We start from the raw sequence: 15,536 nt of genomic DNA, 5'->3' as shown, positions 1-15,536 counted from the left end.
GCTCTGCCAAAGCTCCGCCACTGGGCTGCAGCCCCCGAGTCTCGTTCAACCCCCAACAGTAACACTGTGAGGACTGATTCATTGCCACAAATTCTAAGTGTTGCACGTTCAATTCTGTCATGCCAAACCACGTTCTTGTATTATACTCTCTATTCGTGTCTTGAGGAAAATACCTTCATCTTACTTGAGTTATTCCTTCCCAGTCACTTCCTTGAGATCACAGAGAAGGCATAAAAAAAGCACAGGCTTTTACTGAATCCTAGTGGAATCAACCCAGTATACACTGAAAATCATCAAGTCATGACCCTGTGAATGACTTAATCTTTATTTTAAATACATAAATGCTAAGAGGTATAGAGTTAGGAAAGGATTCCTGGAAGATGTGTGATTTTAATCAGGCTTTGAAGATTAATTATCTCACAGAATTATTTTATCAAAATATCCAACTGTCAGAGAAGCAGTATCCACTAACTCCATAAAAGACAATCTTTATTACAACTGAATTCCTACAAACTCTGCGAGTTTATTTAAACTACTGCAGTTGAACCATTTATTTAAAAAAATTTTTTTTGAATATTTACTTATTTTTGAAGGAGAGAAAGAGCGTGAGCAGAAGAAAAGCAGACAGAAAGGGAGACATAGAGTCCAAAGCGGGCTCCGGGCTCTGAGCCATCAGCACAGAGCCCAACACGGGTCTCGAACTCACAAACCCTGAGATCATGACCTGAGCGGAAGTCAGATGCTTAACTGACGGAGCCACCCAGGCGCCCCTAATAAATAACCATTTAAAACTTAGTTTATAGATCTCTAAATATCTCTGCTCTTGGTAATCACTTGCTTTCAATATGTTAAAGCTAGTTTTGAATTGTCCTTGGTGGCTGCTAACACTACATTCCTCATGGGGCACCTGGGTGGCTCCACCAGTTAAGAACCTGACATTGGCTCAGGTCTTGATCTCACAGTTCCTGAATTCGAGTCCCACATCGAGTGAGCTCAAGCCCTGCTTTGGGCAAACTCGAGCCTGCTTCAGGTAAAAGCATGATCCAGGTGAGCCCCACATCTCCCCCCCACCCCCTCTCTCTCTCTGCCCACTGTGGGATTCTCTCTCTCTCTGTATGCCCGTCACTAATGCTCTCTCTCTCTCTCTCTCTCAAAACAAACCAACCAACAAACAAAACACTGCATTCCTCTTGCCGCACACCTGCTGGCACATACTAGTGTTAAGCACGACAAGTTCACAGTGAGGCTGATGATGGTCAGGTGTGAGAGCACCCCCACTTTTCTAGTTAACCCTCTCCCTTAAGTCAGAAGCTGATCCACAACACTGCACTATGGTTATAGTAGATGAAACACTTAAAAGAGTAGTTTGGTTTCACATGGAAACTGTTACCACGACAAACCTTCTCATAGAATGGAGCTCCAAGAACATTAAATCATAAGAAATTGTTTCAGCAGCTGGTTCAAGCTGAGTGTACATAATATAAGACATCTGGTTGTCTGTGCATTTTCAGTTCATTTAAAAAGTATAAACACATTAAAACACTGAAATGTTTGATATATTACAACACTGTCTGCTTGCTCCTCAAGAGCGTTTAAGTGGCTGGTCTATTCACTGTATTCAAGGGTTATTTACCAGCTAAAGAGATTTATTATTTCCATCCACCTTAACTTCACCAAGACATTTTATTAACAAAGGAGAAAAAAAGAAAAAAGAATGTACTCACTGAGGATAGATACTAAATTGCTGGTATTTGGTAATGACATATGCATAATAGAGATGAAACTTTTAAAAATTAAGTCAAGGGGCGCCTGGCGTGGCTCAGTTGGTTAAGCGTCCAACTCTTGGTTTCAGCCTAAGTCATGGTCTGACGGTTCATGAGATTGAGCCCCACACAAGGCTCTGCGTTGACAGTGCAGAGCAGGCTTAAAAGTCTCTCTTTCCCTCTCTCTCTGCCCCTCCCCTGCTCATGCTCGCTTGGTCTCTCTCTCACTCTCTCAAAATAAATTTTTTAAAAAAACATTAAAAAAAGTAAGTCAAGAACACCTGAAACATCGCACGTACTAGACAAGAAGGTAGTAGATGATATACATGTCCCCCTTCCCACATTTGACCATACATAACAAAAACCTGACCACAGTGGCTTAACCAAAATAAGTTGTTTATTTTTTTTCACTTAAGAAGAAATACAAACACAAGCCATCTAGGGCTGGTGTAAGAGCTCCATAGCAACATTACTGTCCCACACTCCTGGGACACTATTCTTCGCAGGTGGCACTCATCATAACAGTCTCGCGATGAGCCAAGTGCCACCTCCACATCCCAAGAAGGGAGAGAAGGGGAGGGGCAAAAAGCGGAAGGTGCGTGTCCTGTAGCCTCCTAACTTCTGCTGGTGTGCAATGGGGCTGAACCATGTCATGGGGCCATGTTTAGTTCCTAAGGTGCCTGAAAATTGACATAGGCACACACTGCCCCTCCCCCCCCCCGGCCAGATAATATTGACAATCTGTTAGAAAGAAGCAAGAAAGGACATCAGAAATGCAAGGAACTGTGTCTGTCACAGAGTTCAACTTCCACAGGGCATTTTCCCCTGTGCCCTTCCCCACCCGGTGACTCCTCAGTTGCCTCAGCCCTGCCCTCCTAGCTGCACATCACCAGACCAAGTCCCAACAGGGTTTCATAGCTGTCATTTCTAAATCGAGATTACAATTCTGGATGCTGGACCTATGCACAACAGAGGCCAGGAGCCCACGTTCTCACAAATACCTGGTCCTTCCTGTTTGGGCCATGGGCAAGCAGCATAGGGCCAATGATACTGCCACGTTAATTGAGATTCTGTCCTGGTCAATCTCAAATTCTTTCTCTTTATTTAAAAAATAATTCCTGGGGTGCCTGGGTGGCTCAGTTGGTTAAGTGTCTGACTTGATTTTGGCTCAGGTCATGATCTCACAGTTGTGAGATTAATCCCCATATTGGGCTCTGCACTGGGCATAGAGCCTTAAGATTTTCTCTGTCTCTCCCTCTACCCCTCCCCTATTTGCTCTCTCTCTCAAAAAATGAATGAATGAATGAATCAATGAATGAATGAATCCTTTAGGGGTGCCTAACTGGCTCATTTAGTAGAACATGCAACTCTTGATCTCAGAGTTGTTAAGTTTGATTTCCATGTTGGGTGTAAAGATTTCTCTAAAATCTTGAGGGGCACCTGGGGAGTTAAGTGTCTGGCTCTTGATCTCAACTAAGTTCTTGATCTCAGAGTTGTGAGTTCAACCCCTACATGGGGCTCCATGTTGGGCGTGAGGCCTACTTAAAAAAAATAAAAAAATTAAAAATAAAAATGAATTTAGAAATAATAATAATTCCTTTAAAATATGCATTCTCGGGCACCTGGGTAGCTCATATTAAGCATTGGACTTCGGCTCAAGTCATGATTTCACAGTTTGTGAGTTCAATCCCTGCATCAGTGTAGAGCCAGCTTGGGAGTCTGTCTCTGTCTCTGTCTCTGTCTCTTGTCTCTCTCTCTCTCCCCCCCCCTCCCTCTTTCTCTGCCTCTCCCTCCCTCTCTCTCTGTCCCAGAAATAAATAAAAATTAAATTAAAAACTGCATTCTCAATGGGGTGATATATCAAGAGAATGAAAACTGATTCTTTAGGAGTAAAAAACTTCATAGATATTATAATGATGTGTGGCCCTTGCAAAGGGCCACAGTACATAAAGATACATTCAGTCTATCTGTGGTATTCAAATTTCATTAGTTGGGAGAGGCAATTAAAAAAGTGTCTAAAAAGGCTCTAGAGAGACCTTTTTTTTTTTAAGTTGAGAGTAACTGCTTTAAAAGTAACATTTTATAGCATATAGAAATTGCATTCAGCTGTTGTGAAAGAAATCCAGTTACAATAAACAAGTATTTTTCTCACATGAGAAGTTTGGGGGTAAAAGTGGAGAGGGGACACTGGTATTTGATGACTTTGGTTCAACAGCTCGATGATACAAAAGCAGAATTTTCTGTTGGTCTCCTGGCTCATGCCACGATGGCCACGCAATTGAAATTACCTTGTTCACATTCCAGATAGCAGGAAAGAGGGCTGTCAAGAAAAAGATACACCTCCTCACTGAGGCAGGTGTCCTTTCAAAAGCTTTACCCAGAAGTTTTTTGCTTTTTTTTTTTATTTTCTTTTTAACGTTTATTCATATTTGAGAGAGAGAGAGGGAGAGAGAGAGAGAGAGAATCTGAAGCAGGCTCCAGGCTCTGGGCTGGCAGCACAGAGCCCAATGCAGGGCTCGAACTCACGGACTGAGAGATCATGATCTGAGCCGAAGTGGGACGCTTAACCCAAGCCACCCAAGTGCCCCAACCCAGCAGTTTTATTGGAAGATGTGCCCCTACATCTCAGGGACCACACCTATCTTCAAAAAAGGCTGAAATGGAAATCCAACCTCTCCAAAAGAGATCAGGAAGAAAGAAAGAAGGGGAGAACGCTGGGTGGCTAACTAGCTGCCTCCACCACATGTGGATTAGAGTCTCTCTTACATCCTGTTTACAGAGCTCTGGAAAATATCACTACAGAGATTCATTCTGTGCCTACCATTTGCTCAATATTCCTAAAGATTAGTTTGATTATTTTCCCTTTAACAAAAATCCTTATTTTGATAATGCATAGTGAGAGTATAAATATTAGGCAAAAGATACAGATGAACTCCACGGATGTACAGAGACATACATAAAAGGCATACATTAAAATACTACACCAGAGGGGCATCTGGGTGGCTCAGTCAGTTAAGTGACCAACTCTTGATTCAGCTCAGATCATGATCTCATAGTTGTGAGATCAAGCCCTGATTTGGGCTCCTCGCTGGGCACGAGGGCCTTGAGTCTTCACCGCCCCAGCTCGAGTCTTACACCCCTGCCCTGCTCTCACTAGTGGGCGCAGGTATACTCGCTCTCTCGAACAAAAACAAAAAGTACACCAGGACCCACAAACTCTTTGACATGATCAATTCCCATCTTCGATATACAAAGAAGATAAAACAAATCCTGGCTGAGCCAGAACTTACAAGAGTGGAATATCAGTGATTAACTGCATCAAACAACAGAGCAATTCTTCCAAAAGATCTTCAGAGTCAGAACCTGGTAAGACACATAAAAAGTTTTTTAACAAAGTATAAAACACAGAAGAGCTTTTAGAAGTTCAGTCTTCATTCCTAATAGCAGTTATTATTTCATAAAGTCAGACCCTATACATTGACCTCTAATCAAATCCAAACCATGAGCAAGTCAGCACATACAACGATCTTCATCCAGTACAGGAATTTTCAACATCAGCTATTACTTATTTAACTTTTAACACATCAAAGTCTCTTATGGTTCTTGTAGGGTAGCGGCTTTCAGCTCTCTTATTTTATAATAACCGTGTTTCTCCAAAAGAAATCTTACACTAAAGTGAAATATATAAAATGGATCAAAAAATAAAGCTTCTCTAGCTGCTTTGTTTGAATCGTGAGTAGAATACCTCTACCTCTGCCCCCCAATAAATATCTGACCAAACGCCTGATCTCCTTGATGGGTCTCAAAGCACCTTTCTGAAGTTGTGGGGTGCCAGAGATAACAGACCGAAATCCACTAAGAGGTGAACCGCCTCTTTATTAGTAAAGAGCTAAAGGTAAAATGGCTTTTCCAAGTCACAGAGTACGTGGTGGTGTTAGGATGCAAATCACCATTCCAGAAGAAATGCTCCTCTGTCCCATACTGCTCGAAGTGACCATCTCATTTCCAAAGTCAATGAAATCAGCAGCTCACCCGACTTCTGGCTGTGGACACTACTGACACCTACTCCTTCATGGACTTCTTTCCCCCCTCAGTTCCTATGACACCTTATTTCCAATCTACTTCTTTTTCTATTTCTCCAGATGCACCTCTTGAGAATATCTGTCAACTACTGGGGTGTTACTGGCTTTCCTCTCTTCCCACTCCCTGTATCCTCCTTCAGCAAGCATCACTTAAACACAGGTGATTCCTGCGTCTGCACTTTTCCTCTTGGCCTCTCCACTGAGCTCATCTCCTCATAGATCCAGTCACCTACTGGCTATCTCCACCTAGCTGCTGAATTCAGTAGTACCCCAACTCCACGTGTTCAAACCTGAACCCATCTTCCCCAATATTTGAAATCCACCTGCAGCTTCTTTCTACTTTCTTCTGGTGACTGCATCAAGAGCCCACGGCCAAAGCCCAGGCTATGTTCTTGTATCTTTTCTTAACCAATCTCTAGGTCCACTCAATGACACGCCACAGCCCACCTTTCCAATGGTTCCTCTTTTCTGCACTCTTCGTCAGGCTTCTGTTATTTCATTACCTCAGCTCAGTTAAACCAGCTTACTAAATTAAAACTCACCCCTGACCTTCTTCCAATTCCCACCTTCTATTTTACTACTCTCCAACCCAAACTATAGACTGCTGCTGGACAGAGCTAACCCAGCTCCTTCCTTTCCCTCTCCTGGCTTCCTTCTTTTCAACTACTTTAAGCTGAATACGAGGCATCGGAAAAAACTCCACATGCTAAAGTACAGCATGCCAGATGCTTCAAGACACAGGCCCCATACCCCTTTCTAGCATGACCTCCCCCCATCACTCACAATTTACATTCCCACAATACCCAGCTACCTGCAACCCGCCACTTCATGCCTCCTCAATAACATTCTCTGTGCCAAGGATGCCCTCCAACAGAACAAACCGGACTTTTTCAAGAGCTGATCTTTGTCCATCTGAATCTTTGGCAGCCTTCCTCTCCTCCATGAGACCCACCTCTCCTGCCTCGCTCTGAATAAAAATAATCATCTACGAAGCACCTTGCCTCATGCATAGCTTGCACTGCACATGTTGGTTACATGATACCCTAATTCCGGCCTCTAAGTGGGAAGGCTCCTCCTGGACTCTGTACTTCCTGAGGACGAGGACTGACAAAGCACTTCACACACACATCATGTACACTTAAAACACATCTGCCGAACTAAACTAACCCAGGGTCTAGAACAAATCTAGTGGTTATTTCTGAAGCACCAGAGCACTTGGAACTTCAAAGTTTAGCAATTCTTTTTTTCTCTAGACCACAATATCACCTGGTATTCAGAAATTATGAAGAAGTTCCTTCCTTCCTTGTCACAAATACAACCGGAACAGTAAGCCTCTGAGAGGTACATGCAGAGCTTGAAGAAAATACTAATTCACACCGAACGCAACAATCGATGCTAAAAATAACACACAGCAAGAATCAAGTTCAGTTACTACATTAAATCTACTCTAGAAGTGCCAAGCTTAGCTCAACTAGTGAAGAAAGTCAAATCTGGAAATACGTAACATTGGTCTCTGAGGCCACACAATAAAAAGTACACGTAACTAAAATCCTTCTCATTGCAAAAGCCATCCAACATAACCCAAGTGAGCCAATGACCTACTCCACGTTGATTTGTTGGCATACAATCTATACCCAACATAAGCTCGCTGAAATGTCATTTCCTGGTTCATCCTACAGAATGGAGTGACACAGATCCAAATAAGGACATTTAAAATCAATCACTGATTCCCTAAAGAACATTTCAGCAGGCCACTCAAACAGCATACCCCTGTTCAGTCAAGTAGTCGGCAGTCTGTTAATTATAGAAAGTGAGGGAACAAATGCTAAGGACCCACACATGGTTGGCTTTTTTTCTTTTCAGGGGTGTAAACACATCCCATTCTCAAATCTTAACACAGTGAAGAGGATTCTGTATTCGATTCCACGTGTCATCCAAATCATGACTTCGGCCAAGATTACAGCTTAGGTCAATTAAGGAGTATATTCACAGCTTTGTTATCAACCTAACAATGAAAATAATGATAAATACATTTTGTACAAGTGAAATGTACCATTTCAAGGCCAAAACTCTAACAACAGAAGACAAGAATAAGCAATTTCCAGTTGAAATCTCAGACAACTTCCATTTACTAAAACAAAGACATCCCTACAAAATACCATATTCTTATTTCTGGGACTCATCTAAAAGCAGATACTTGTGTACCAAGTGAAGATGGGGAAGACTCGACTGCTTACCAGGTCTGACATTAAGTAAGTAGCTCATACTACATTCTTTTCCAAGCAGTGTTTCTATCACTCAGCTTCCATTTGAGGCCAAATATCTTCCTTAGTGCCAATAAAAACAAGTAAATATAAACTCACCTGCCAAAAATTATAACACTCATGCATTTCTCACAGGAAAGAAAATGTGCAAAGTCCTTGAAATCTTCAAGTCAGCAGCAAAGTAAATTGAAGTTCTTGGAGCAAAGGACTTTGAAGAGATTCAGTGTGTTTACCATACTGTGAAGTTTTAAACCCAGCGTTTTTCTCTGTTAAAGAGTTTTAAATCGCCTCTTATAGCTTCAGTCAAATATGCTCATATTTTCCATGTTAGTTTCTCTGAGATAACATTCATAGCTTAACATTTACTGAGTATTCTGCCCTTTGAGAGGCACTGTGCCAAGCATTTCATTCTTTATGCCACGTTAATCCTGACAATAACTTCTTCTTTTTTGTTAAGAATTTATTTTTAAGTAATCTCTACACCCAACACGGGGCTTGAACTCACAACCTTGAGATCAAGAGTTGTAAACTCAACTGAGCCAGCCAGGTGCCCCCACCTGACAATAACTCTTTAAGGAGTAGGTATGATCATCACCATCATATTACAGATGAAGAAACCCAGGGTCAGAGAGGTCAGTTTACTTACAGTAGTGGTAGAGACTAGATCTGAACCAAATCCAGACTGACTCAAAGAAAAAAAAAACATTGTGAATGATTTTTAAAGATCTGTTTCTACACAAAGTTGGAAAAAACTCTAGTCACAGTTTTTTCTACACAAAGTTGGAAAAAACTCTAGGGTTTTCACTGTAGACCGTAAATACAAACCTCTGGTAAATGAATGAAGGGAAAGATACGAAATACCCCGTATTAGTTTACACATCAAGGTGATATGTTACATTTATCAACACATACTGGAAGTCTTTGATTTAAATATCCAATTTAGAAGGGCACCTGGGTGGCTCAGATGGTTGAGTGAACAACTCGATTTTGGCTCAGGTCACAGTCCCAAAGTTGTGGGATTAAGCCCCACGACACTCAGTGTGGATGCAGCCTGCTTAAGATTCTTTCTCTGCCCCTCTCCCCTGCTTGTGCTCACCCTCTCTCTTGAAAGAAGGAAAGAAGGAAGGAAGGAAGGAAGGAAGGAAGGAAGGAAGGAAGGAAGGAAAGGAAGGCAGGAAGGCAGGAAAAGGAAGAAAAGAAAAGAAAAGAAAAGAAAAGAAAAGAAAAGAAAAGAAAAGAAAAGAAAAAATAGGGAATGTAAACTGGTGCAGCCACTCTGGAAACCAGTATGGAGGTTCCTCAAAAAATTAAAAATAGAGCTATCCTACAACCCAGCAATTGCACTACCAGGTATTTATCCAAAGGATACAAAAATGCTGATTCAGAGGGGGCACATGCACCCCAATGTTTACAGCAGCACTACCAACAATAGCCAAATTATGGAAAGAGCCCAAATGTCCACTAACAGATGGGTAAAGAAGACACGGTGTGTATATATCTATACGCAATGGAATATTACTTGGTTATCAAAAAGAATGAAATCTTTCCATTTGCAACAACGTGGATGGAACTAAAGGATATTATGCTAAGCGAAATAAGTCAGTAAGAGAAAGACAAAACATGACTTCACTCATTATGTGGAATTTAAGAAAAACAGATGAACATAGGGGACGGGAGGGGAAAATAAGACAGAAACAGAGAGGAAGGCAAACCGTAAGAGCCTCTTAAATACAGAGAACAAACTGAAGCTTGCTGGTGAGGTGTTGGGTGGGGAATGGGCTAAATGAGAGATGGGCATTAAAGAAGGCACTTGCTGGGCTGAGGGAGTTATATGTAAGTGATGAATCACTAAATTCTACTCCTGAAACCATGATTATACTACATGTTAACTAGCTTGGATTTACGTAAAATTAAAACCTGAAATTAAAATTAAAAAGAAAAAATATCTAAGTTAGAAATAACTTCAAATAATGAATAACTATAAACTGTTATTATGAGTATTATGCAGAACAAAGTCACTGAAATCCTACTCCTATACTGGGGGTTCCCTGTTTTGAAGCCCTATAAGTGACTCCAGGCAAAGGAGCAAAGAAAGACCAGATAATACCAACTCCAGGCATCTCCATTTGAAACTGAGCTGTTCAGTACCCAGTCTGTGCTAAAACACCACACTCTCCTTAGGGAGGGAAACAGAGAAGCGCAAGATACTGTTGTAATCAAACACCTTCCACCAGTGTAGGAGGGGAAGGGAAGGGAGGGAGAAAATAATGAAAAAAGCACTCACTTGAGGAAGAGGGAAATAGCACTAAAGGAAAACAAAGAAGTAGCCAGAAAAAAACCTATGCGTCATTTAAATCAGGTAACATGGAAATATAAAAACACAGAGAGCTCACTGTTGTTTCCTTTTGCATGCAGAAAGCTGCCAGTTTCTAAATGCTGCTTAACACCACAATGTGCCAAATAACGAGTATTAAAATGTAATCAAGAAATAAGAGAGCTGTATGCCAAAACAGGCTCCCCAAGTGCCTAAAAAGTGTAGAGCAAATCTGACTTCCTTAAGATGGAAGACACATAAGCTGGACTGTATTTACTATAAACTTACATTCAGCAACCCATGGTAAGTTCTGTAATGGGCACTTTTAATTGTGAAACTAATAATGGAATTATTCTAAAATATTAAAAATCATATTTTAAAAATCATATTTAAACTTCTAACAAGCAAAATCAAACATGCTTCTATAAAATAATCATAAATTAGGGGAGAGCAGATGGACTCAATCTTTTCTAAAATGAAAATTGATCTACATGTTAATGCATTACAATATTTATAAGTCTGTGTCCCACACATTCCAATAAAATCTGCAATCATCCGGCTGTCTGCTATTACTACAATCAAATGGAAATGTTTCTAATTATACTCAAGGATAATATAGTCTTCCAGGTTTTATTATAAAATATGCCTTTTTTATTTCAGTTGAGCATAGTATAAACACTGTTGATAACAGAAAATGGTACAAAACAGCTTCGTGGTACATTGGAGAAAATTTAGAAATAGATTTTAGTGAGTGACTACTAACTACATAGAATATATATGTGACAGGGTATTGTACTGCATAATACATACTTACATTCTAGGCCAATTTAAAGTTTTATTCTTTTAAATTCCACTTTTGTTATTTTTTTGTATTCAATTTATTGAAACTAAAAAAATAAATAAATTTACCCACTTCTCCCACCCCCAAACCCCTAATCTGTTCTCTGCATCTATGAGCTTGATATATGTACAGTATTTTTTAGCTTCCACATATAAGAAAGATCATATGGTATTTGTCTCTGACTTAGTTCACATAACCTAATGCCCTCAAGGTTTGTCCACATTGTTGCAAATGAATAGATTTCATTTTTTATACCTGGACACGTAGTTTATTTCCATATCTTGGGTAATGTAAACGCTGAAATGAACATGCAGGTACATACATTTTTTAAATTAGGGTTTTCCTTTTTTTCAAACATCCAGAAATGGAACTGCTGGATGATATGGTAGTTCTGTTTTTAATTTTCTTGAGTAATCTCCATACTGCTTTTAGAGTGCTTACACCAACAGTGTGCTGCATTCCCACTAACAGTGCACAAGGGCTCACTTTTTCCCCACATGCTTGCAAACACTTGGCTATTTCTAGCCTTTTCTGATAAGAGGCATTCCAACAGGTGTGAGGTAATATCTCACTGAGGTTTTGATTTGCATTTCCCAGAGAATTAGTGATGTTGAGCACCTTTTCATGTACCTCTTTGCCATCTGTCTTCTTTGGTAAAATGTCTTTTCAGATCTTCTGCCCATTTGTAATCAGATTATTTTTCCCTATTGAGTTGTATGGTATAACATATATATAATATATACAATAAGTATACAATATTATATATTGTATACTATAGTATACAATATTCTATAATACACAATATATACAATATATAATATATATTTGATATTAAGTTGTGCCTCAGTGCAGATGTTGAGGCTTGCCCATGGTGCTCCTGAAGTAGAAAGCCCAGAATTTCTGCCAACTGTTCATGAGCAATGACACCAGGAAACTGCAATGACATCCACAGCTAAGTGGATGTTGTATACAAGCTCATCATCTGTAATGTTCATGTGGTCAACGGCCACTGCCAGACATAGCACCTTCTTCATCTGGAATTTGATTGTGGACTTCACTTCATCCATTTGGGCCACCATGTTCTCATTGTGGTTCAGCAAAGAAGGGAATTTGCCAGCCTTATTAAGGCCTGGGCCCAGGATTCATGGAATCTGCTTGACCAGAGATTATGAAGCCAAAAAGGCATCATACTTCTTGGCCAGCTTCCTAATTTTTTATTCCTGTTGAGTTTCTTCAGCACCTCAGTGTCCATGTGGGGAATATCCACAGCCCTGGCATCATCAAGTGCTGCTGGTCCCCCAAAACACATAGGGAGAACTTGGGGTGGGGAGTGGACTTAAGCCCAATGATGACCAAGATCTGTCCTTCTGAGGGTCGTAGATCTTCAAGGTGATATGCAGCTCCACCATCTCCAAAAACTTCCGGCACCCATGCTGGTTCCCCGGAAAGGACTTCCTGCTCTGCCTCGTACAGGGTGTTGTGGGAGGCTTTGCTGCTCATGGTGCCCTGCACCGCAATAACCAAAAAGGAGGCCAAAAATTGTTGAATCCTCAGGTTTTGTTGTTGTTGTAAAGTAAGCTTTATGCCCAACGTGGGGCTTGAACTCATGACCCTGATATCAAGAGTCCATGCTCCACTGACTGAGCCAGACAGGCTCGGGGTTGTTTTTATATTTTGGATATTAGCCCCTTATCAGATATAGGATTTGTAAGTAACTTCTCCCATTCAGTAAGTTGCTTTTTCATTTTCTTGATGGTTTTCTTTGCTGTGTAGAAGCTGTTTAGTTTGATGTGGTCCCATTTGTTTATTTTTGCTTTTGGGGTCAGATTCAAAAAAGTCATCTTTAAGACCTACATCAAGGGGCTTAGAGTTCTACGGTTTCAGGTCCTACATTCAAGTCTTTAATCCACTTTGAATTAATTTTTGTGTATAGTATGAGATAGGGGTCCAGTTTCATGCTATTTCTTTCTTTAATTTACATCCAAGTTAGTTAGCATAGAGTGCAACAATGATTTCAGTGGTAGATTTCTCAACGTCCCTTACCGTTATGCATACCCCCCTCCACAATACCTCCAGCAACCCTCTTATTTGTTCTCTATATTTAAGAGTCTCCTATGTTTTGTCCCCTCCCTGTTTTTATATTATTTTTGCTTCCCTTCCCTTATGTTCATCTGTTTTGTATATTAAATATCTCATATGAATGAAGATATTTGTCTTTCTTAGACTAATTTCACTTAGCATAATACCCTCTAGTTCCATCCACATAGTTGCAAATGGCAAGATTTCATTCTTTTTGATTGCCAAGTAATACTCCATTGTGTGTGTGTGTGTGTGTGTGTGTGTGTGTATGTGTACACACCACATCTTCTTTATCCATTCATCCATCTATGGACATTTGAGCTCTTTCCATACTTTGGCTACTATCAACAGCACTCCTATAAATACCAGAGGGGTGCATGTGCCCCTTTGAGACAGCACACCTGTATCCCATGGATAAATACATGGTCGTGCAATTGCTGGGTCATAGGGTAGTTCTATTTTTAATTTTCTGAGGAACCTCCATACTGTTTTCCAGGACAGCTGTACCAGTTTGCCTTCCCACTAGCAGTGCAGAAGAGATCTTCTTTCTCCACATCCTCGCCAACATCTGTTGTTGCCTGAGTTGTTAATGTTAGCCGTTCTGACAGGTGTGAGGTGGTATCTCATGGTGGTTTTGATTTGTATCTCCCTGATGATGAGTGAGGTTGAGCATTTTTTCATGTGTCTGTTGGCCATCTGGATGTGTTCTTTGGAGAAGTATCTATTCATGTCTTCTTTACTAGATTATTTGGTTTTTGGGTGTTAGGTGTGATAAGTTATAGATTTTGGATACTAATCCTTTATCTGATATGTCATTTGCAAATATCATCTCCCATTCTGTTGGTTGTCTCTTAGTTTTGCTGATTGTTTCCTTCACTGTGCAGAAGCTTTTTATTTTGATGAGGTCCCAGTAGTTCACTTTTGCTTTTGTTTGTCTTGCCTCCAGGGATGTGTTGAGTAAGAAGTTGTTGCAGCCGAGGTCAAAGAGGTTTTTGCCTGCTTTCTCCTCTAGGATTTTGATAGCTTCCTGCCCTACATTTAAATCTTTCAACCATTTTTAGTTTATTTTCATGTATGGTGTAAGAAAGTGGTCCAGGTTCATTTTTCTGCATGACGCTGTCCAGTTTTCCCAGCAACATTTGCTAAAGAGACCGTCTTTATTCTATTGGATATTCTTTCCCGCTTTGTCAAGGATTCGTTGGCCATAAGTTTGTGGGTCCATTTCTGGGTTCTCTATTCTGTTCTATTGATCTGAGTGTCTGTTCTTGTGCCAGTACCATACTATCTTGATGATTACAGCTTTATAATACAGCTTGAAGTCTGGTATTGTAATACCTCCAGCTTCAGTTTTCTTTTTCCTTTTTCTTTTTTTATTAATTAATTTATTTCTGAGAGAGAGAGATAGCGTGAGCAGGGGAGGATCAGAGAGAGAGGGAGACACAGAATCTGAAACAGGCTCCAGGCTCTGAGCTAGCTTTCAGCACAGAGTCCGATGAGGGACTCAAACCCATGAACCGTGCGATCATGACCTGAGCCAAAGGCGGATGCTCAACCGACTGAGCCACCCAGTCACCTCCAGTTTTCTTTTTCTTTTTTTTTTTTTAATTTTTTACAAATGGTTTATTGTCAATTTGGTTTCCATATAACACCCAGTGCTCATCCCAACAAGTGCTCTCCTCCATGCCCATCTCCCCCCTCCCCCCCACACACCCATCAGTCCCAGTTTTCTTTTTCAAGATTGCTTTGACTATTCAGGGTCTTTTCTGGTTCCATACAAATTTTAGGATTGTTTGTTCTGGCTCTGTGAAGAATGCTGGTATTATTTTGACAGGGATTGCAGGTTTTATTCTTTTGCACGTGTCTGTCCAAATTTCCCATCACTATTTACTGAAAAGACTGTCCTTTCTCTGTTGTTTATTTTTGGCACCTTTGTCACAAAATAAATGACCACGTATGTGTGGGTTATTTTTGGGCTCTCAATTCTGTTCCATTGATGTGTATCTGCTTTAATGCCAATACCACACTGTTACAATTATTATAGCTTTGTGATATAGTTTGTAATCAGAAAGCAAGCCTATTAGTAAAGTTTAGTGATTCTGTTCCACTGACAACAGAAAAGAAAGAGAGAGAAAAGAGAGAAATATCACCAAACAGTATTACCTAATGTAAGGCCAAGAACAATTCAGGAGGTCC

The 15,536-nt window shown here is 40.5% G+C and overlaps 1 protein-coding gene and 1 pseudogene across 3 annotated transcripts in view; both read right to left on the bottom strand.

Moving 5' to 3' along the window:
• DYM (dymeclin) overlaps positions 1 to 15,536 on the bottom strand; it is a 338,993-nt gene that overhangs the window by 255,281 nt on the left and 68,176 nt on the right. For all 3 annotated transcript variants that reach the window (XM_077777573.1, XM_077777572.1, XM_077777571.1), the window contains one exon: positions 5,054 to 5,126. In XM_077777573.1, the coding sequence (XP_077633699.1) occupies positions 5,054 to 5,126 (73 nt within the window). The remainder of the gene's footprint in view (positions 1 to 5,053; positions 5,127 to 15,536) is intronic.
• On the bottom strand, positions 12,108 to 12,764 carry LOC144242734 (large ribosomal subunit protein uL1 pseudogene; annotated as a pseudogene).

The sequence above is a fragment of the Crocuta crocuta genome, unplaced genomic scaffold, assembly GCF_008692635.1.
Source record: "Crocuta crocuta isolate KB4526 unplaced genomic scaffold, BGI_CrCroc_1.0 scaffold36, whole genome shotgun sequence".
Taxonomy (NCBI): Eukaryota; Metazoa; Chordata; class Mammalia; order Carnivora; family Hyaenidae; genus Crocuta; species Crocuta crocuta.
Note: the sequence above shows the minus strand (reverse complement) of the source record. Positions and strands in the feature narration are given on the sequence as shown.